At 42.4% G+C, this 24,032-nt stretch overlaps 1 protein-coding gene and 1 long non-coding RNA gene across 3 annotated transcripts in view; both read left to right on the top strand.

Moving 5' to 3' along the window:
- The window catches only part of PTPRG (protein tyrosine phosphatase receptor type G), a gene marked incomplete at its 5' end in the record, with an annotated part of 401,819 nt that overhangs the window by 334,397 nt on the left and 43,390 nt on the right, over positions 1-24,032 (top strand). For both annotated transcript variants that reach the window (XM_084269424.1, XM_084269423.1), the window contains one exon: positions 444-576. In XM_084269424.1, the coding sequence (XP_084125550.1) occupies positions 444-576 (133 nt within the window). The remainder of the gene's footprint in view (positions 1-443; positions 577-24,032) is intronic.
- On the top strand, positions 7,196-15,417 carry LOC311195962. Its single transcript, XR_014617548.1, has 3 exons — positions 7,196-7,206; positions 7,910-7,987; positions 15,357-15,417. It is a non-coding gene; the product is annotated as an uncharacterized lncRNA (long non-coding RNA).

Raw genomic sequence — 24,032 nt, 5'->3', positions numbered from 1 at the left:
CCAAGAAATTTATTTCTGAAGCAGTGTATTCCACTGAGCTTTGCAAACAGGGCTGTCCTGCGGCGTTGAGAAACAGTTGCATTTATCTGCAAACACTGATGACCAAGCAAAGCGTTTACTTCGTTACTGTGGTGAAATGACTCAGTGGGGGTACTCCACATCTGATAATAGGTGCTTGCGTGATAGAGTCCTAAAATCGTCTATGCGACTGTAATTACAGGCAGTAGTAAAATCCAAGCCATATGTGGCAATAAACACCATACTTTTGTGCTCTCATGTCTCAGACTAAAGACAAATGGAGTCCCACCCTGCAGTTAGAAGATCTTTGCTCTGTTTACTCATACCATGTAAAACGGACAAGATACTTGTTTGCTTACACATTTTTCCATGCAGTAAATCTCTTTCCATTTAGTGATGATTTTTGTTATGTGTTTAACACACAGCTGACAAGAACAGCTCCAGCATGGCCACGAGACCTTCTCCTGGTAAAATGGAATGGATCATCCCGCTTATTGTGGTCTCAGCACTAACCTTCATGTGCCTCATTCTGCTCATTGCTGTGCTTGTCTACTGGAGGTGAGCTTGTTTCTTTTTGATTGGAAGCTGATGATGATTTAAAACATCTTTCAGGTGGCGGTTTCTAATGTGGTTCTCTGGTTTTTATTTTATTAGATGTTACAGTGATAGATGCAACAGATAACTCTCCAGATGCCCAAACAGCTTTGTTGTTTAACTGAACATTAAATATTGGTTTGAATATTCATTTTTTTTGTATGCCATGAAAAGGAGTTTGGTAGGGTTCTAGCAATGGTGGAGCCAGCTGCAATGCCAACAAGTATTTTCACAGTAAGTCCCTCTAATATAGCTATGAAAAGTTATCTTTGTCTTGGCCTTCAGGAAAAGGGCTTGTGGGAGAAAAGCCCAATGAGGCTGGACTTGGTTCGATAGGTCTCTTTGCCATGGACGTCCTGTGTGAATTTAGGCAGTTCTTTTCTTCCTTTGTCCCTCAGGAGAGGGGAATGAGCTTGTTTGGTGTTACACAGTAGTGCTCTGAGTAGGAGATCTTTAGCATTGCTGAAGTGTTCAGAATGTTCAGAAGTGCAAGCTTCAAGGTCAGAAAGTAAAGATTGCCTCTTACAAAGACATACTGTCCTGTACACCAGTTGGCATTGGTTCAGAGTTGGAGGCTGGGATTAGCATCAACAAATCCATCTCCATTTGATTTAGAGTCAATTAAAACCTCCAGCACCTTCTTGCGCCAGAACCAGAACCCAAAGACACCTCATTTGTCTGGTAGTGAAAATTAACAAGGAATTAGCATCATAGAAGGTATTTAGGAATTATTTCAAAATCTGATTAGGTGGGATACAGAAAAGTAGCTTTGATGAGAGATAGCAGTCCGTTAATGATTAGATTTGCAGAATCAATTAAAAAAACTACCAAGTTGTTTTTCAGTACACCCATTTCACTGACAATTAATTGGCCAAATTGTTGAGCCTGGGAACATTTGAAAGAATATTAATAAATAGATTACAATAGTCTTGTGGAAATAATTTCTATTAGCATCTGCAAGTAATTAACATCATTGCAGTAAGACAAAGAATAAAATGGCAGTGATATGGGCACAAAAGCTGAAATCAGAAAGGTTCTGAGGATCTCATTTGTCGTGGTTTAACCCAGCAGGCAGCTAAAGCAACCACACAGCTGTTTGCTCATCCCCACCAGTGGGAGGGGGAAGAGAATCAGGGTGGGGGGTGGAAGGTAAAACTCATAGGTTGACATAAAGACAGTTTGATTGGACAGGAAAGGAAGACAATAGTAATGACAAAAGAATAGGCAAACCAAGTGATGGATAGTGGGGTCAGTGATGCACTCAGAGTCAATGCTCAGCTGCTTCTCAAGCCAACCACTTCCTGGATGACCTCCAGTTATATATGGAGCATGACATCATACAGTATGGAAAATCCCTTTGGGCATTTGGGGTCAGCTCTCCCAGCCATGCTCCCCCACCCCCCAGCTCCTTGGGCACCTCCAGCCTCCTCCTTGGCAGAGCAGGATGAGAAGCTGAGAAGTCCTTGCCTGCTTGGCAACGAGTAAAATATCAGTGTGTTACCAACGGTATTCTCATCCAAATCCCAAACACAGTGCTATGCCAGCTGCTAGGAAGAAAATTAACCCTGTCCCTGCCGAAATATGATGCCATCACGCTGACCCATCCTTTGATATATATTTTCTTCATTTGAAGGACTAAACTTGGGCACAGCCACCAGAGGCAAGCCCTTGAAGGGTATGGCCTGAAGCACTGTAATGAGGGGTTAGTAATATTTATCTTGCATTGCTACAAAATGCCTTTCTAAGAAGAAAAGGGTTTTGAAATAAAATGCTAACAGCTGCTATTAAGAAGATTGTTGGTAGCTCTCACTGTTCGGAAAACATTTCTATTTCCTGCAATTTTACTAATGGATCGAGAGGAATAATTGCAAAATTAGTGTTTAATTCACTCAAAGAGTAACAGTGCTGCCCCTGAGAAGATATTAAAGTTGGGAAGTACTGGTTTACTGACCAATAGTTAGAGACTAATTTTTGATAAATATCGGCGTCCATTGTAGATCATAATGTTAGTCAAGTCTGAAATTAAGAGATATTAATTAAATTACCTACTTATCCTCAGAATTCCTAGCTGTCCACTTCATAAAATTTTTATTTGCTTTGCAATAATAAATACGCACATAAATCAAGGAAGATACATGAAGAAAAGACTATAACTGAAACCAAATTACTTTTCCAGTAAAGCTTGTTATTTTCCATATGGACAGTAAGTGTTTCTTATCTGCTCTCCATAATATGCCTGAGTAGTTAACATTCATCAGTGGCTTTGGTAAAATTACAAGCGTTGTCATTAATACCCTTGCCAGCAGTGGCTCGATTTTTTGTGTATAGCTGATATTAAAAACAACCAAAAAAAAGTGGAGATTAAAAATTAGTGTAGGCATGGAAAGTATGTCATGTAGCAGTCAAGAGATTTTGAAAAACATGAAGCAAAAAATTGAGGAACAATAGAGAAACTTGAGAGCACACATGTAGTACCTTCAAAACAGTCTCTTGCATCTACCTTCATAGTTCTGAAGATTTTTTTTTTTGACAAATACAGAGAGTGTATTAAAAAAGTCAATGTGTGTTTTAGAATAAATCAACAAGCAACAAGAACACGAATCGTCCACAGTAACATTTCACGGTGTGCAGACCATGTCACTGAAGTGGCAACACAGCATTTCCTGTGCCCTTTTCAGCGTGATTACCTTTCCTTAGGAAAAATAAAATGTTTATCTCCAGGAGTGGTTTATAGTAAGGAAAAAATAGATCCTCAAACACCACAGAGTCTAATTTACAAGTTTGAAGGGAACGGTGATCTGGATTTTCAGGAAGAAATACTTAGCTTAAAATGTAATGGGCAACATATGGAATAATTTGCTAAATAACACTATCAAAGCAAATGGCATGAAAACGAGTTTGAGACAGATTTTTCAGTATGGGAAACATGGTATTGAAGTGCACAGCAGAGAAACACTTGTTATGAAAGGATAACCCTCAAGGGGACAGGCGTGCTGGACCAAGGGGTCTTTTCTTGCACAACAGTTCTTTGTTTTGGTGTGAGAAAAGGCATTACGAAACAAAAGGCAGAGAACTAGAAAATGCAGAAGAGACGTGGTTGCCCCTTGGCAATGTATTTTGAGGGGAAAACAAATGATATTTTCACTTTTGCATTTTTGAGCATTTGTGGGATTAGATGATTTGAGACCAGAGGTGACATAAGTAGAACAATGAAGCAGAGCAAAGCCTTCTGCTTCTTCGCGATGCACGGATGACCTATTATCCAGGGACCAAAATAAGGAGTTAGGGAGGTTGCTTGTGAAGGTTTGGCAAAGCATTTGTCTCTGTTTGGACCCTTTGTAACTCAATCCATGACACAGCAATGAAGTAAGTTTCATGATGGTGTCTTGTAAGGAAGCTCCAGGTTTTTTGTTCCCTTTGTTTGAAGAGGAGAGTGGTAGGAAGCAGTCACTGATGAAGCTTTTCCTTTCTTTATCTGTTGAGCTTCCATGCTGTGTTCATTAGAGACTTCTTGTAATTGAATGTATTTGGAAATGATCTGTGCTGTTTCTGAACGAGACTCCCTTATTTGCAGAGGTAATTTGCTGCTCTCTGTTCCTTTTCCATGTGGATCCTGGACACATGGCGAAAGAATATGATTGATGTTGAAGAGAAAGGTTCACTTCCGTCTTTTTAGTGGGATGACCATCTCAGTAATGAAAAGGGATGGGAACTCGCCAGCAAGCAGCAGCTCTGAATTACCTTCTCCTAAAGTTTCCTGAATTCAGTACTTTTAATGGCACTGCTGTGCAAAGAGGGTGATGTGATTTTAAGTTGGTAGAGTGGAAAATAAACTAGGTCAGAATAATGAAGCTGCAAAAATTGCACTGCCTTTACCACAGAGCAATGAAGAGAGCCCCATCATGGGATGACCAGGAGCCATGACGTTTGCTGGGGCTGGTTGACAGTTGGGCTTCCTGGGCAGGAGGGACAATCACGGCTATAATTGAAGTTTGCTTCTGTGCAGTTTTGATTCCTCCTGAGGAAAAGCTGGCCTGGCGGATCCTTGAGCTGCTGGGGGCATGTTGGGGGGGGGGTCTATTGCTCCCAGGACTTCTAGTGCTTGAAACTGATTTCTTTTAGAATAGTCAAGAATTTGGTATTGCCTTTTTCTGCTTTCATTCCTTTTTTTACTGGTTCCTGCAACTCTGTGCTGTAGGAACTACCACTGAGAACTTGTGAGTACTATTCACTGGGATTTTAGGATCTTTTGCTGGAGCACTGCTAGCTCATCTGGAGCTCATGAAAATGTGTGCATTGTAAGGTGCACTTTCCCAAGTATGTTGTTCTTGAATTTCTGGGCATTTTATTCGCAACCGTGATTTTATGCCCAGACTAAGTATCACGAGATCCTTCTGCAGTTCTTCAAGGTCAATTTAAAATTTGACTTGGATTGTCTGCAGTCTTTGCCACTGCTATTCTCACAGCCTTTTCTACGAGCTCTGAGACTGTGTTTGGTAGTGACCTCCAAACTATTTAGGGATTGAGTGTGACTTGAGGTTTTTTTCAGCAAGGCAAGTTCCTGCAGTCTGCTGAGCCGTAATACAGCTTGAAAGATGCCTTTTCTAGTGCTTCCACTATATTCTGTTACACATCGGACAAGTCCTGAGCATTGACACTGTAAGGAAAATCCAGGGTCAGTGCTGCTTTCTTTTTCACAGAGATGCAGGAGAGTGACTAAAGTTGGAAAATCAACTCAAATACTTTGATATACACAGTAAGTTCTGTCATTTTAGGAAAAAAGAAACCTTATTTTAGGAGTGACTGGTGACCTTCCACTGTTTGTTTTCCATTCTGGTTTTTAATCTAAATGCTGCAATGCTATAGACTGGTTTCAAAGGGAAAAATAAGCAGAGAATATTAAGAAGCAATTAAGATTTTAGAGTTTAGCCAACAGCAACTTTTAAATGGGAACTAAATTATAGTCATTTCTCATTTTCAGCTAAGAGGAAAAGAAATTAATTCACAACTATAGCTGGAGAGTTTTCTTTTTCTTTCTTTTCAGCAGATATCATAATTCACCTCTGAATTATTGCAGCCATCAACATTGTGATCCCAAAGACAAAGCGGGAATATTGTATTGCATTTCTTATTAAATCAAGCTGTTTATACAGTGCTAATATGTTTACGTTCAGGAGGGATTTTTGGAACAACACAGCTGCTGCCTTTCAAAGAGCAAGCAAGCTTGCATTGCTTCTTTATAGTCATGTGTGTATATGAAACAGCTTGGGAAATAGATGCCTTTTAATTTCCTTAGGCAAAACCCTATAGAATCTAAGAGACAATAAGAGTTTTCTTAAGGTTTTTTGTTAAGCAACCTGTTGAATTGAAGAGAGTCCTTGGGGTGGGTCCTGTGACAGAGCCTCACACACTTCTCTGGCAGTGCCTTGCAGTGCAGAAGAAATGGCACTGAGCATCAGATGCAAGTTCTTTCTCTGACTTGGTCCTTGATCCTCTGTGTGACCCAGGGCCAAGTCACTGACAGTTTGACAGTGTTGTTGAACTCGGTGGCAAAGACCTCACTGGGAACGAGCCTAGGTGTTCAGTAGTGCAGCATCTGAGTTCTGTCACTGGTAAAATAGCACTGAATAAGGTCAGTCAGATGTATTTGTAAATCAGTTGTAATACAGAAATGAAAGCTGCAATGTAAGACCAAGGGCTGCCATAGTTACCTTGTCTAATAACCATGCCTTGGAAAACTGCCTTTTGGTATTAAATTCTGGGGAAATTGCACTGCTTCGTAGCTAAGACAGTGTTAAAACTTCATTGGGAAGGAAAAAAAACCCAAACAGCTTCTGCCTGTAGCAGGTTGTAAAAAGTGCTGAAATTGTTATTTGAACCTATCTCTAGGTTTTATTTTATGAGTACACAATGTGTTGTTCATCTACTGTACTGATTGAAAAAGGAACATTGCAAATTTACAGAGCGTTGTAAAATTGCTTGCTTCCAATGCTAAAAGCTGCTTTCAGCTTACTCCAAAATATTCGTGATTCTGCTCATTTTCTCACTCGTGGAGGATGTTAGGTGGTAACGCTTCCTGAGAGCCTGTGTGTTGATTTTAAGAATGCCTCAGGTGCAGATGCACGAGTATTTATTCCAGCAGGGGCTGTTTAAGCAGCCTCCCCTGTTCCTGCCCTTGTTCTGTCCTCGTGATATCAATGCAAATGTTTGTACAACCATGTGAGGAGCTGGATTGAGAAATAATCTACGTTTGTTGTTTTTTTTAAAAAAGAGAGGGGCTCTTGTGCCCTGATTTAAGTCAGATTAGGTCTCAGTCTGGTTCGTGCAGTAACCAGACATAGAGTTGTACCAGCATAACTGAGGAACCATGGCAAAGCAGGAATGAGCAGGAGAGATGGGGATGCTCATGCTGGCACTGTGTCCAGTGATGCCTGAGGACCACATCCAGGTACTTGTGCTCAGCTTGGGGATGCCAGTGCCCCAGAGCACAACCCATGTCATCACAGGCAGTGAGGAGAACTAGCCAGCAAGGGCAAGAGATTTCCTGAGCCGGGAGACGGGCAACGCCACAGGGAGACGAGGGGAAACGTGGAGGTGAGTGGTGTGCCTGAACCTGTGTGCAGTTTCCATCTCCTTTTAGCGACCAGGCATGCCCTGCTCACACCAAACAGAGCATGCCTTCGTTTTCCACTGGAAATGGCCACATCTAGTCTCACATGATGAGAAACAGCCTCAGAGGGATGGGGCAGATCACTGCCTGGCAAGTGGGATGCAACCCTGCCTGATTTAGAGCCCTCTGATTTCCGTGCTTCAACCCAGGCAACGCAGGAAAAGCACTTCAGGTTTATTTGCAGAAGATCCAGATTGAGTTTGATTTGCAGTGTTGGAGGTAAAGGTGCTGAAATATTGGGCCCTTTTCTGTCTTGTGTCTCAAAGAGCTGCTTGCTTTCGCTAAAGAGCAGGCCTGCGATCAGCTCCCTCTCATCCCACATGGGGAACCAAGCTCATCATGTGTGCCAATGGTGGGCAGCTTGCTTTTGAGCCTGAAGCCCAGGGCAGCTGTGGGTTGCTTGTTCTAGCTATTGGTATCACTCTGAGCACTCCTCATTCTACCACTGTGAGGAAAATCAACACAAAAACTTCTCTGGCAGCACCTCTGCTCTTTCATCCAGCAGCACCTCGCCTGGGGCAAGGGGGGGAAAAGCCCACGAACAGATCGCTTAGTGCCAAATCCGTAGCATGTCGCTGCTCTTCCTCCCATGGTCGGCTCATGGGCTTTCATTCTCTCCTCTTGCAGGGAGCCGAAAAGGATCCGACCCGGCCGTTGGCAAGGGTGGCGGGGCGCCAGGGCTCTCTCTGTGCGTGAAGGGCTGAGGTAGGCAAGTGCAGCTCTGCACAGGGGAGGCCGGGACGACGCACCCGCGCAGCCATTCCTTCGCAACTTCTTCTTCAATAACCATTTCCCAAATGGCTACTTCAGGGCCTTTCAGAAATCACAGTTGTCATCAGTTGTTATAGTAACGGACCCCCTGCTGCTGAATTGGCCCTGAGATGCCCATTTGGGCTTTTGAACAGACTAACTCATGCTCATTAGACAAAAAAGAGAGAGAGACAGATTTGCAGATGGAAAGTTGCTTTTTAAGCATGCTGGATGATCTGTTAAGAGCTAGACTGTGGAAAGGGGCATGTTCTCTCATTATATGCCTGTTACTTTTACTCTTTTTTAATTAACACTACTTTTACTTTTTCTTGCGAACCAGAATTCTGCAAGGTTTCCCTTTCCTCACTGGTGAGGCCAGGAGTGAGCTGCTGCCTCACCGACCCACAAATTTTGTCTTGAGAAAGGAAAAAAGTTGGAGGGGGATCTGCCAGGCTTAAATGCAGACCAGAAGTGATTTCCAGAACTGTCAGGATATCTAAAAAACTCGGAAAACAATGCTTTTATTTCTAATTGTATAGCATCAGGAGCAACATCAAAAATCAGTAAGCACACATTGACCCAGGAATGTTCCATTTTGAAGTTACAGCACGGTCTAGATTTTGCTTCAGGTTTGAACCTAAACAGTCCCGTTGATGTTCAGAGTGACTCCTGAATAACCAGCATCGTCTAATTGAGACATTGCCCGTGTAAATTGGAGTCCTCGTGACTGAAGAACCTGTGTCGCCTTATACAGGTTCTCAAGAATATGCAGTTTCAGTAACAAGTTGCTTCTTGCCACCTATTTGAAGCCAGCTTCTTCCCATGTCACACATATCCAGCCTTCATCTGAATTTTGTGAAGTAGTGTTCTCCTCTCAGCTGCCCTGTGAATGAAAAGCAAATCCAGATTTATAGCAGCCTGGTTTGTCTCCAGGTGTAAATGAGAGAGGACTATGGTTGTTCTTGTTCGCTACTCCTTTTCTCTGAGAAACTTGGTTAGACCAGATGGGCAGGCAGGTTGTTTGTGGAGAGGAGAAGCAAGTACCATGAAAGGTGCCTGCCAGGAATACGTGATCTTCCTCACTCCTTGTGCTGGGAATGAGGGGTCTTTGGCTTAAATTGCAGTAACAGAAATTTAGGTTTGACACAAGATAATAAAGCAGTGGTCCACAGAATTTCATTTCTAGGTTCCTTACCAAGATTAAGGAGCCATTCGTCAGCAGCACCGCAGGAATCATTGATCCCATACAGGACCTCTGAGGTCTGGTCTCCACAGCTGTGCAGTGTGAGCTTTAAAGCACACGTGCAAGCATGAGAAAAGAGGAGGAATGCTGTAACGTGATACATTGTCCTGTAAATCACAGGCTAGAAGCCTGGAAAAGTGTTTGGAAGACACAGATTAAAAGCATCACCTTTAAAGTGAATAAGATGAAGCCGATAAAAGAGCACATCTAAGAACTGGGGGTAGAAGAGAGGGAGGGCTCTAGCTTTGGAGAGAGAGTAAAAGGAAGATACAAATGGGCAGGAAAGAAACTGCAAAGGCAGCTTGCAGAGGACAATTGTGTCAGGAGACCCACAGGTTGGTGGAAAAAAAATCTGTTTGGAGTTCTGTTCCATCTGTTCTCCTACAGCGGGGAGTCTAAAAGTAGGGAAGAGTTAAGAATACAACAGTGATTTGAAGTTTAAAAACAAAACACAGGAGAAGGGGTTGGTATAGCTCTGGTTTGTTGCCCCTGTTGTGTGTTATCTAAGGCCCCATCCGTACCACACATGCCACAGCCACCCCATTAGCAGCAGTAAGTGCCAACGTGAGGCCACCCCTCGTGCCAAGGGCAAAGACCCAGTGAGCAATGCACCCAGAGCAACTGAATTTAGACATCCCTGGAGAGGCTGTTACATGAGAGTATGTTCTCACAAAGGAGACAGGCAATGGCCATTGCTTGAAGAACTAAGATTTCACAGCCATGTATCCACCAGTCCCAGCACCTGCAGTCCTGGTGCCTGCTGGATTGTGATTATTTTTAACAGTACCTTTGAATGAGAACTCTCACTCTGAAATGTGCATGTTCCTTAGCTCCTGGGATCTTGGTACCATGTGGGTCAGTTGTGTGAACATCTTTCCTGCAGGCACTTTTATGGATGTGGCCATTGAACTCAGCGGGAGCCCATATCTGCATCACCTTTATTTTAAAAGATAATGTCAAGCATGCAGTCGTAAGTCAAACAACAGGAGAATACATGCTTTGGTTGTAGAAGACTAGAATTCTAATACCACATTGGTGACCTTGAAAACTCCCAAACAAAAAGTATAGTTTGTTGTTGGTTTGGGGTTTTTTTTTTATTTTTAACTTGCTATACAGTGTCCCCTGTGAGAGTTGAGACATTTAGGCTATGCTTTGCCCACAGGCCTGCACAGGCCATCCTGTACACTAAAGGACATGAAGTTTATGCAAAAATCTTGGCAGCAAGTTGAAAAACTGCTGCTGACACACTCCTCACTGTTTTGTTTAGAGGTATAACAACAATTCCCCAGCATTTCCTTAAATACATCCTTCTGCAGAGAGAGCAAAGGGAGCAGGCAAGGACAGCTGAGGTCAGGCAAGGAGGAATCTGTGGCAAGGCTGCAATTGATCTTTCTGCTTTGTTTCTCTGGAACTAATTACATAGATTAATTGCAGACACTTTTTATTTCTGGAAATGCCTTCCCTGGTGTTGCTGTAATGTTGAGGTCTTCCAAAATAGTGCAGGATTTTATCTGCAGTAACTGGATTAAAGGTAGTAGCTAACAAGGTGTAATTTTGAATGCACATTTTTGAAATAATCAAATCTTCTCATTAGGCTTCATTAAGAACAAGTTTGTAGGTGCTGAGGAATAGTATGCCATGAGAAGTATGTGTTTTCTGATAAACACAGTAGTAGAGGATGCCAGGTACCAGTGACTTCTCCTACTCATCTGTTTGGGCTTTTGTAAACTGTTCTACAGGAAACTTCTATATAATTAAAAAAATTTATAACTCTGGCTTTCAAAGCTATGATCAGTATTTTAAAAGAGAAACAATTTTCACAAATGCTTTTGGTGAAATTAAATCACTTCAAAATAAAATGCCATTTCTTAAGGTGCATGCATCCTTTGTTCCCCTCCTTAGCTCAAAGCAGCAATTTATTAACCTGTTGTTTGATCTGATGCTAGTTTATGTTTTCTATTGATCTGTTGGTAGTTTATATCTTTTCTATAATATTCTTCCTATGTAAGAGTATGTGTTAAAGTGTATACAGGTATCTCTGGAGTAGATTTCCTCCCATAAATTGGTAGGTCCAGAGCTAGAGGAATGTCTTGGACTAACTGTGAATGAAATATCCTATAATACAAGTAGATGTACCCGGAGGGAACAGTATACCTCTGCTGTGAAACTGTGAATTAACCACAGCAACCAGATAAATTATATTTTTTTCCTCTCTCCTTGTAACCATAAAATACAGCTATTGAAGGGCCCTGTGCTGTCCTGAGTCCCACAGCAGCATTTGGACTATCATTAGCACTAGCTATTTCACAGCAGGATGTGGTCTGAGTGTAAAATTATAGGGTAAGAATATTAAATCAATTCAGCAATCTTAACTGGTTGGATAAATAGTAGGAATCAGCAGCCTAGTAAAACAATAACAAGCAGGGGTGGGCTTAATTTTACTTTTCTTAAAACCTGTGGAATTTGGGGAAAAAACAGTGCCTTGGAATGCACAGCACATGTTGTGCTGCTATTGCAAATGTTTTAAGTATGTGAATTCATTCCGTTTATTGTAGAACACTGAGGTGGTTCTTTTAAAAGAAAACATTTCTTTTATTCCTACAAACAGCATGTATTTCACTCTACTGACGTACAGGTTAAAACCCATTTGAGCTCCTAACTTCTCAGCTGAAGCAGGCGTAGGTGGCATGCCTGGTTCTCAATCCGTGGGTTGTTTCATGTTTTGGAAATCCTGTCTTTTCCAAAACAGAACAAAAAGCGTTTTGAAATTCCCTACAAAGTGACATTTATAATGTAATAGAAATAAGCCAAATTTGAATTTTTAAAATAGTGTTAATGTTTGAGAAAAAGAAATCAAAACATTTCCAAATAATGACAAATGTTCCATTCCCTGAAGGCTCAAATTTGTTCTTTATTTTCATTCTGATCAAATTATCAGTTAAATGTATTTCTGCACAGTCTTTCTCTCTCTAAAACCAGTTTTTTAATCACTATCAGGAGGTTTCTAGTGAGCGCTGGGAAAATGCCTCACGTTTTGTACCAGCTTATCTCATTCACTCCCATGTCTAATATATTTTAAACCATTATGGATTGAGGCATGTTTTGTCATACCACAGGTTGGACTTGGAGATCTGATCCCAAATACCTGTGGATGGGGGCTTCTTGAGTCGTGTATGATGGGACATCTTGCCTCTTGCACAGGCTTGGTGCTGGTCACACAGGGATCCTCAGCTGGAGCAAATCCCTCCCTAGCAGGGATGGGGATGGAAATGGAGTTTACCCCCCTGCTCATGGATCTTTGGCATAAGTGCAGGTGTTGAATTGGCATGAGAGAACAGCCAGGCAGAAGGACTGCCTCTCCTAAACCTGTCAGGGGAAATTGCATCTCACAGTTTATTGGTGGCTGAGTTGTTCATCAGTGAAGAGGATTTCTATGCAGTTGGAGAAGTCATCAGAGTAAACTGGCCTGCAAACTTTCCTGCTGCTTTCCAGGTTTTGCTAAGGTAGTTCCACTAATGCTGAGAGGAGGGCTGTGGAGGGATGTGCCCCACAAAGGCAGAGGATGCTGAGCCAGGACCAGGGAGAGCCTCTTCTCACCCGGTGCCAGGCTGCGCTTCCCCAGCACTAGTGGTACAGATGAAGATGTTGCACAGTGCTTAGCAGTACTGAGGGCATGGAGGACTTCCAACCACTTGGTAACTCAAAATGATGATCATTTACTCTTCAGAGTCTTAGAAGTTACCTAAATTTCAGTGTTTGTTGGTAATGGCAGCTGGTATCACAGACATGAAGTGAAGGCTGTGAAGTCCTCATACCTGTCTATTTTTTGGCTCTTTTATTTTTATTTTTTTTAATAAAAGCCTTAGGACTTAAATGTACTGCTATGGTTAGTCTCTTCTCGTTCATGAAGCTCTTTTTTGAAGTATTCAGGGTGCTATTTCAATCAGGGAATAAATGGGTTTGCTTTGCAGTTTGCTTTTCAGCGCCTGCAAATGCTGGGCTGTGAGCTAAGGCTGAATCTAGGCTTCTTTATCCACATAACCAACATTGACACAACAGCAAAAAAAAGGTTTTCCTGGCCCTGATATCATTCTAGGCTTCATATCCATTTGAATGAACTATTTTTAACTGCTTTCCTCACCATCATAGGTACAAGCAAGCCTTTTAACCTGAAAGGGCTTTTCCTGCAGTCGGTGTATTCTTCAGCAAGCTGGCTGTAGGCTCTGCATGGGAGAAGTTCTACTCCTGTTCCCCGCTCACGCCTTGTATCACTACAACTGTACCCTTGTCCTGTGCCCTCGTTCTCTCTAATTTTGGGGAGCAGGAGGAAGAAGAGAGATTAACAGCCTGTCAAACATTGAGGACATCTAGATAGTTTACACATGCCAGCGTTACTCTGAGAATGCTTTGTGATACTGAGGAGTGTGGACACCTTATCTTTATCAACAATAATTCCTTATTAGAGAAAAATCTAATCATAATTAAGTAACATTATTTGCATGCACAAATCACCGTAGTTTGTCTTGGGTGATATTTAATTCAGAATCTGTCTAGGCAAAGCAATTGTATCTCTGTGGAGATCAGCCCTAAAGAATTTTTTAAAATGGGAAATATGTTTTAAATACTTTGAGCAAAGAAAATACTCCCTGAGTATTTTTCTGAGACTGTGGAAATAAAGTTTCTGCTTTCTAAAGGAAAATACAATAATTAGGAAATTTGCAAATGGAAATTAGCCTGTGTTGGTCTTCGTCTTTATTTGTGTCATTAAATGGAGTCTTTAATTAGCATATATATTATTCATGTTTCAGTATAATCCATTTTATAAGACGAGTTCAAATATAAAAATCAAAATGGGCTTGATACATCCTATTGTTCACATGCAAAGCAGCTAACATAGATGTAAAGATATGAGGTGAATTGAAACATTCATATTTCATAAGGATGCAGTCTACATTTTCTGAAATTATGGCTTGAACTCTTATTTTTAACTTTTTCTAATTTGCATACATATTAGTCCCTGTTTAAATGATGTGTTAATTCTATTCATTAGACTTCAGTGAATGCTTCTAACTCTCCTGATAATCAAGCGTAGGTCCCTGGAAAGCAAATTACGGACTTTCATGTTGCAAAACCCATTGTAAACGTGACATTTAACACTGCAAAGCCAACTCTTGTGGAGCTCTTGGCTGCAGTCAGGAGGGCAGAACCCTTTTTCTTATGTTTATGGTAATGATTGTCATCTGTGAATAAGGACCTGGCACCAGGCCCCCAATGTCTCTTCAGAAATGATTGGGCACTTCACAACTGCATCGCCCTCTTGATGGTTAAAAATGCCAATTCAGCTGCTCTTTGGGGGAGAAGGAGTAACTTGACTCAGGTTCTCACACAAACAGCCTCAAGAAAACAGGTGATCACAGATCTCTGTTCTACATTACATGGTGGTAGGGATGAGAATTCGGGGCCCTAACCGGGCTCTGCAGCTCTCTGGAGTGTATTTGGCTGCCTAAGCCAGGAGCATGTAGGCTTGGCTTTGCTGCTGTCCAAAATGCTTCAAAAATCTCCAAAACAGTGGTTCTGGAGGCGAGAGCAGTGCAACAGGAGTCCTTTCTCTGGGTGTCTAAGCCAGATCCTGCCGCGCGTGTGGGAACAATCTGTGGGGAAGAAAAGGGACAGCGAAATAGTCTTAGAGTTAGGTGACTGCCACTGCATATTGATTTGCCAGGCTGTGACAATTCATCTTTTTAATTCTAGGTATAAAAGCATTGTTATCCCAGTGGTAAACCCGAGGTGATAATTTCGCAGGGTTTTATGTTGATGGGGTGAGCCCTGAGTGGTGCCACACGGGGAGTTGCCATGTGTGCTCTGATTAATAAAAAAATTGATGGGAAGGAGAAAGATTCTTATGCCATCACTGCAAGGAAATGCTTGACGTCTTTAAAGGCCCATAAGTTTAGTTTCCATCTGCTTTTTGCAGAGTCTGGGCCTTTTCAAACGCAATGCTGATGTGCTGCAGGGAATTAATTTAGCTCTTTGTGGCAGCAGAAGGTTAGAGTTCAACATTGCTGTTTTTGTTATCCACAGAGCTACATGGAACAAGCTCCCTGTTGTATAGTTTAAAGGAATAGGTGGAGAAAGAAAGAGCCCTGTTGTCCCTGCAGCTTGGTTTTATTTGAGATGTACGGAATAAGAGAGCGGAAGAGAAGAAATCATAGTATTTGATATACATTCTCAGCAGCTGCTTCATCTCTCCATGTCTGTATGTGTAATCTCACTCTCAGGAGCATTCCACATGAGAAGCAGCTGGGCACTTCCGAAGATACAAGAAATGCTCCCGTTTTGCCAGCATTTGCAAGGCCTGTGGGGAAATGAAAAGGGTGTGTTAGCGCGACTCCGAGGTTTTGGTGGGTTGCAGTGCTGTCTGTAGGGTTGGAGCTTGGGTTTCCTCTCTTTCCTTAGCAATGCTTCCTTGTAGTGGAAGCTTGCAAGAGAATCCTTGAGATTTCTACCAGCTTTTTTGAACCACTTAAACCATCTGCAGCCCTTTCCTCCTCCACACCTTGGATGGTGAGTGTGCGGTCCCACTGACTTCTGCACTGTCACTCTGGGACAGGCTGTGCTAATTCCCTATGTGCTGAGCGCGGAAAGGGATGCTGAAAAGAAGGGTCTTTAAAGCAACCTTAGCACAGAGCTAAGGGTTATCCACAGTGCTCCTTTTTTATTTTTTATTTGTTTAAGCTTGGACAGTATACAATTCAGCTCACTGGGGAATAACACAGCAGATGAGCATTCCCCTTCCATGCACACTTCCAGCACCTCCCCTTCCATGATCTTTTTTTTCTTGGTGTGCCAGACAGCAACTTCCCACCCCAGAGAGAGCAGTGTTGGCAATCCCACTCTTCATTTTTTTTCTGCTGGCTGGATTAAGTTTAACATTATCATCCCTTTCCACCAGCCTTATTGTATTGACTTAGCTGTCAATAGTTAAACTTCCAGGGGTTGGATGTTTTCTGTTACAGCTCATGTTCTGTTTTGACCTTCTTTGCTTCACATATTTTCCCCTTTTAAAGTTACCAGCTGTATCTGAGATCTTAACATCAGTGGGCCGCTTTGTGGAAATAAATATTAATGAGATGGCTGCTGATAGCATCGTATGGGTAGAAACAAATGCTTTTATAATAAATGGAATTTAATATTAATTGAGTGGTTTGGAGTTAAAGCAGGATATAAAGTGACAAGCTCGTGGCGCGGCAAACTGCCCTTTGCAGGAATCCAATTAGAAGAGTGAGCAGCAAATTCTCCACAAACTTACTGTAATCACAGGGGGGCAATGCAAGAGTGGAGCTTAATTTGGAGCCTGGGACCTGTCCGTTTGAATGTCTCATAATTTCCATGAATCAACACTTAGTTACCGTGTGGTGCCAAGTTTGCGTTCTTCAGCTCTTCCTGGCGATGCTGCATCCTATTGCTCTAGTCAGACCGGAGGGAGACAGTATGTTTTGCAATAAGAAGGCACATCAGTTAAATGCCCTGTGTTCTGCTATGTGTCTGTCAGAGGAAAGCCAGTCATTTGTTAGCCTGCTGAAACTATTTTGCATGGAAAATCTTGCACTGGGGTCACAGGGTTCTGCCTGATCACTTGAAGCTGTAACCTTTGCTGTTTCCCCAGTGAGAACGACTGAGAGCTGTTCCCTGTGCAAATTGCAGTGTTTGTTCATGACTTGGAAAAGCAGATGATTTGCTGAGCTGTGCTGTAGGTAGATAGTTAAATGCTGCCTGGAGTTACCGTGTGTGATTGTCATGGATATATCTCAGGCCCTAAAGAGTGATGTAAAGTGTTTATTGGGTTTGAATTGTTCAAAAATAGTTTCTCTAAATATTATGTATCATTTTCATCTGGCAGATGGAGTTGCAGAAGCTGCTATAGCGAGAGTTTGTTTGTGGCATTTCATACAACCTGAGTATTGTGTGAAATTGGCTCAGCGAGCCTCTGAAAAGGGGGGGGTGCAGGCTGTAAAGCGAGGGTGTAGGAGTGATAAAGACCTAAGCACAGCATCTGGGAAGCTGGGGCAGTGCTTCCAGGCTGATGGAAGAGCATGTGGGGTGAAAACCAAAAAAACCAACAAGGAGCAAGTGAATTCATCCGTTCTGTCAAAATGGCTACGATCAGCCAGGAGGCAAATGAATAAACGGATCAACAAGTATTTCACACTTGTGTGTTCTCGACAGGAAATCACAGATCTGAAACCAAATGTCTGGGACAAAGCTACCAGAAATAGCGGCAAAATACTCTGCTGTTTAGTCTGCATTTTAAACATTTTTAGCTCACAAAATTGAATTAAAGTACTGGAATAAAACAAGAACTTGCTACTACAGTTCCCAGTTATGAGCAGAGATGAAAATAGTTGGAGTGGGTCTGGCAGCAGGACCCGGGTCCCCGCTGCAGTGTCCCCTTGCCTGCACACCCGAATACATCCTGTTGGCCCTGGTGATTGCTGCCATCCTGTCTGCTCCCCAAGCTTGCTGTCTGATCGCTGCGCTAACGGCAGCAAAAGCAGCACCAAAGATCACATCAGAGCATGGAAATGAAATGCATAAATACAGTGGTAAGAAAATAACTCTGAATTGCTAGAGGTGTCAGGACTGAAGAATCCTCCTCAGAGCAGGCACCTCCTGCGTTCCTGGAGGACAGTGTGTCTGCCTGTGTGGCCGTGTCACTTCGGGAGCTTCAAGGAAAAGAAATACTGAGCCAATTAAACTTGTGTTTAATTTACATGTCTGCTGCTGAGCAAGTGCCTGATAGATCCAGGCGCATTTCTTCATGCATTAAGAAGCATTAATATGTTTTTGCTAAGATGCTAACTGCAATTCTTATGGGCTTTCTTCCCCTTTTCCCCAGTCTCACCTTTATCAACACTGAAAGGTTATAAAGAGCTTAATGAAAGGTAAATTAAAGCTTTGGAAATAGTGCAAAGAAAAAAAGTCTATAAATAGAAAATATATTAAACTGTATCTGGTGTTAAGGGATCTAATAATTAACATAGGTTGACTGAATTTCTTCTGTTTCACTTATCTGCAATGAACTTTTATCTTGAATCAAAATGTTCTCCTCCTGTGATTAGTTTTGTTATTAGATGTTTCTACACACTGATTAAGACAACGGGAAAGCAACAGTTTACGTGCCCCAGTGTATACTTACTGAAAAAGAGTTTGTCATGAGGATGAAAGCAGTTTCTAATTTTCAGAATAATTTTGATTGATTTCTTAAAGGCAAAGTCTCTTCTACACCCGTTACTTTATGATTTTTCAATTCTGACTCTTCTCTATAATTGGAGGCCTACTAATAGACTTCATGGTAACTTTCCTGATACGCCTCATGCTTTGAGTCCTTTTTGTGTAATAAACGTGTCTTCCCTTGAGACTAAAATTCAGGGAGCTTTGAAGGAGTTTTAAGCCTGAAACTTCAAAGATGTCCTTTTCTTAATAAGTATTTTGAGAAGGGAACTCTTCCTCACTTCATTTCAGGCATTTTCAGGATCAACCTTCTTCTCCCTTCTGCCTCGTGGCATAGTCAATTCTATCTCTTTCTTGCTTATAATATATCTAGAATTATTCTTACAGTTTATGCAGTCTGTGGGGATGGCGATTTGAAACATATGTTATTTTTGTTCTCTGTGCTGCTTTGTTATGCCAAAGCATGGTTAATACTGCTTACTGCTTTTTGGTATTAATTAGAATTTTCTTACAGTATTAATTACCTTGGGTTTTGTTTGGTATTACTGCTATTGTTGATGCTGTTCATTGTTTAGAAACATTCCCACAGAAAATACTGGCCCATTTAATGGAAGTGGTCCTGGAAGGATCCTACTGATGTGGGGCCTTTTTATTCTGATGTATTAATTGGTGTGGGTCTGGGCTGTTTGGCAAAGGAGCCCACTGGATACGTTCAGGCCACACTCAATTGTCCGATCTAACCAGAGCACATCTTCAGCAGGCGCGGGTTGCTTCTCTGCGGTGTAGCTGTGTTAACCTAGGGCTCTGCATGAGGTGCTCAGCCCAGCAGATGAGGAGTACTGGAGCGGGCAGAGCTCACACCGACGCGCCTGCAAGTCTCCTGGCATCCGAGATAGGTCACTGGGGTCTGACTGGGGTATTCTGACAGAGCTAGTTAGAGCTGCTCTCAGCACACCGCAGCAGAATGCACAGCGCGGTATTTCTCAGCGGTTCGGTTCAGCGGACGGTCGTTCGCTGTCTCTGATATTTGTGTTTCCATGTCACATTTGTTAACCTTTGAATGCAAGAAACTCATTAAAGCAATTCCTCAGGCGCACATACTCCAGGCTTCCCCAGAGCTCTCTAGTCACTACCAGATTAGTATCAGCGACAGCGAGAAGCGAATCTCCGAATGGGTTGATTGATAGCGAGATTAATGATCCTCAAGACTTCTGTCCAGGTTTATTATTTGGCGGCTTACAAATCTTTGCTTTCAGGGAGATGGGTGGGTAGGAGGACCAGCTGGCTGCCACCCGGTCTGTCTGTATTAGCGTGATGAGGTGACGTACGTAGCCCTGTCAGAGCACTAGCATTAAGTAGTGTGTTTTCAGTGTTCTCATTATCTGCCAGGTACTAAATAATTTGCTTCCCTGCTCTTGACGCCAGCTGCTCTTTTCTTTTCCTTTGTGCTCTGCTGCCCAAGGTATCTTTTTGTGCCGTTTCTAATTGTGTTCTAAACAGAGTTAACAGAGAGACCATAAAAAAATGTTAAGTAGCTATTTCTTTACCAAATAGCCAGTGAAAAGCGCCCACCCTCCAACACAGTGATGAAAAGAGGAAGGAAATAATCACATTTTTTAATATTTTTATCCTGGCCCCAAATAAGCTAAAGATGAAATATGTCCAACAGTGTTGGGAAATCTTCCTAGTTCTCCCATGCAGCTTTAGTCCAGGTGCACATGGACATGTCTGTTGAGAAAAAGGGAGCTTCCACTTATTTGATGACATTTAACAAACTGGCATTTTGGCTTAAAGGTGGGCAGGACCATCAAAACAGAGGAAAACAAAAACCCATGGCTAAATATTTGGCACATTTTTGTGTTATGTGGCTTGGGATACCTAAAATAATTGTCAAATGTAATGTCCTGGCATCCCATTCAGAGGAAGGAAATAAATTTTTTGCAAAGGAAAGAGCAGGGCTCTTCCATTTGAAAGTAAAGAGGTGGGAGTAAGTATGCATGTTCAGGTGAGTCCTCTCTTAGGTGGGATCACCGCTGTATTGTTTTTCTTACAAGATAATTTAGATCCAGATGAATTATGCTTTAAAGAGGTGTTTAAAAATACCTGTGTTTTAACCTCCCAGTGTGTGTCACCCTGTTTTTTATACCTTCCTTTCCCGAGATTCATCCCAAAGGGGATTCATGTCCTGAAATGGTAATATCAAGTATGCCCAATTTTGAGTTCTTGGAGGTGTTACTAAAAGCTTCTCTCTAGTAAGAGGCAGTCTTCATTGATTGCTGCAGTTCTTGTGATTACAGAACAACTCTTCACTTGCTTAAATTTAGCTCCCTCCTGTGTGAAAGTTTTAGGCGCCTTTTTAATATTACATGATGTTTAGGGCATTGGAAGTACACATTTTATAGGAACTGCCTGAGGTATTAGTTGATTGGAAAAGGCATGTCTTTGTTTTCCTCTGTGATTTTCTAGTCTTTGTTATGAATGTTGCATTAAATAGTTGGCTTGGGGAGAGGAAAATGAGTACGTCGGGCTTCCCTTTGGTTTTTAAAACCATGCCTAATTTTAAACCATTTTAAGATACCACCCATAGGTTTCTCTACCCCATTTTTGCCTGAAGACATTAAAGTTTTGAGTGGTAATGCATATAACCAGGGAGCTTGTTCCTTTGCAGTAGAAAATACTGATGAGTAAACCCATTCAGTCATCTGTAAAATTGCTGAGTGTATCCAACACATCTGTTATGGGTATTGATTAAAGCAGGAGGGGAAGGTCTGATGCTGCTAGCCCTGTCAGAGGTCACCCAGAGAGTAATTAGCTACCAAGCGTTACAGGGCCAAGTGTCATCACAAATAAGGTTTCGCCATCACCTTCTCGGTTCTCCAGGGACACCAGGAAGATGGGACAAGGAAGCGTGGAAAATGTTTGTGCTGAGTTAAACTAAGATTTATCCAGTTAGGATTTGTGGTTAAAGAGCTTTCTAAGTGCATTTTGCATTGGCCACCTGGGCGCTTTCTGGTCGTGCAGCTGATGAAGCAGGGGAAGGACTTGAAAGCAGCTCATCTTGGGGTGTTCTGTCATTTCTCAACTGTTTAATTGTTTGAATACCCTTCTAAAAAGTATTATTTCTTGTATAATGTCTGAGTTCAATATGGTATGTGATCTAAATGGGCGACTAGTCTCTGGTGTGGGATAGGATCTCAGAGGATCAGGAGAAGAGTATTTTTAATTTTGTGGAGGGCTGTGTAGTCAGCTGGCAAATTTAGGCCATAAATATTAAATTAGCTGTCTTTCTGTGTCAGAAATCCCTAGTCTTGTTTGCAGATTAGTTTTTCAGATGGACAATTTTACTAGTGGTGTGTTCTTCATCACAAATACAGTCTTAAAGTCTTAGCCTTTTTTTTTTTTTTTCACCACCTACCTTTTCCCAGCCTTTTTCCCATCTTTATTTCTTCCTGATACTGCAGAATGTGTGGTTGGACTGGTGATTAGCATTTAGATCCTTTTGGCTTTTGTGGGACTGTGTGGGTGTGCAACAACTCACTAATGTGAAAGAACGTTTCCCTTTGCCCAGAGGAAGTCCCCTGAAAGGGACAGTCTACTTCTCACCAGTCTGTCTAGGAAAGGATGCCAAGGGTTTGGCAGGCTGTGAGCTTCTGAAACTCATCCAGGTACCATCTAGACCTCTTCAGTTACCATATCTGTGCGATGCTTAACACTGCTCAAGAAGACTGAAGTCAGAAACTAGGGAGAAGGCGAATCATCTTCAGCTGGGATATGCAGAACAATCAGCATTATTGTAGGGAAATGTTCCTTCTTTTTCAGCTTTCCTTTATTCTCTTGATTTTTAAGCATTCCTGGTCTGCATATCCTCTGGTAGCTCCAGTTTGGTCAGCCTTCACTGCCTTACCACTCCAGCATAGCACAGGTTCTTTTATAACTCAGCTTTTGAATTTTGATCATTAAGCATTAAGACCTGGGAAGAAAAATAATTGTAGGAAATTGGGGCAATAGAAGCCATTATCTGGCCAAAAAAGAGTAAATGCAGATGCCCCTCTGATACAATGAACGTAATATCACTGCTCCATGCTGGTCACTTATTCATATTCATAAGATCAGCTTTTTTCATGTGGCTTTCTCTTCTCTTTTTCTTCTTAACGCTTGAGTCAGTTTTATTGCTCATAAAAATCAGTGACTGATGACCCCAGCTAGAGCAGTGCAGACTGCAGACAGCTGTTGTCCAGGCTCCCATCCACTGCTCTGCTGGTGACATGGTCGTGATTTGCAGCGCTTCTGTTGTTCCGTAGTCTGCGGCTCTTTTCTGAGGAGTCATTGCCAATTCTGACAGTGACAAATGCTTGCCAAGGAATAGTGAAGCTAGTTTAAAGTGCAGAGCCATGTGTTACTAGTACACTTGACTGCATACATACTCTGGTTTTGGTGCCAGCAGAAACCAATCTTAATTGTGTCTCCTGGAAAACATGCAAAACAGTTCAATGAGAATCTGAAGCATCTTTTCTTCTATTGAAAGTGAGAGTGAATGTGCAGAGGTAGTGAAAGGGATTGTTTTCTGTCTTTGGATCCTTCTTTAGAAGTTATTTGCAGGCACAGACACCCCCTGCCCTGTGGTGGAGGAACATGGTGAATGAATGCCTAGGTCCAGGTTGCATTTGATACAGACTAAGCCGTGTCCTGTGCAGCCAGGTTTAGAGGTCCATTACAGATCCTGGTTTGACTCTGTTCAGCCTTGTCCGTTCTGCCCACCAGCTAAAGGCTGTGTGTGAAAGTAGGGTGGCTGCAGGGACTATTGGCCTCTTCGCTAATAAATGTACATTCTGCAGAGCTCCTCTTGGTGGGAGGCTGTTTCTGGAGGAAGGGTACCCAGAGGACAAGGTTTGCCCGGCTCCAACAGCAGTGAATAGGCCTCAAGGACCCTTTCAAGCCATCTGCCCCCAAATTGGTCATGCTTTAGGAGGTAATGACCCAAGAACAGAGTAGCTGCAAGAAACCAGGAGCCTAGAGCTCCTAGATGCTATTACAGAAATAAAGTAGTATAAATCTGGCTAGCCTTGGAGAGGGAATACACACTGCTTCAGCCAACAGAAACGCCTGGAAGGAGCAGATCCCTAGTGAACAAGGGAGCGATGAATGTGCCAGTCATTTCGGCATATGAGGCAGGATAGGGCATTTGGCTGTCCCCAGAAAGTGAAGCATTCCTCTTTGATTTTTCCCTCTGCTCAGCCACTGTCCTGGTTTGAAGCCATCCACTTGCAGTGGCAATCACATCCCCCTCTGCAGTAACCCCTTGCTCCTTCTCTCCCTGCCTCAGCTGCTCCAGAGCAGCGCAGATCCCTCGCCTGTCAGCACGGATCAGGGGATGCTGCCCGCGCTAGACTGAGTAGGGAGGAGTAAAGCTGCCCTCAGAGCTATTCCCAGCGCTCCCATCGACTGCCGTGCGTGCTGTGTGTTTGTATTGGAGGCAGTATTAGCTAAACACTATGACACTATCTTCTACGTGAAAATAAAATGCAT

The sequence above is a fragment of the Gallinula chloropus genome (genome assembly GCF_964237585.1).
Source record: "Gallinula chloropus genome assembly, chromosome: 12".
NCBI lineage: Eukaryota > Metazoa > Chordata > Aves > Gruiformes > Rallidae > Gallinula > Gallinula chloropus.
Note: the sequence above shows the minus strand (reverse complement) of the source record. Positions and strands in the feature narration are given on the sequence as shown.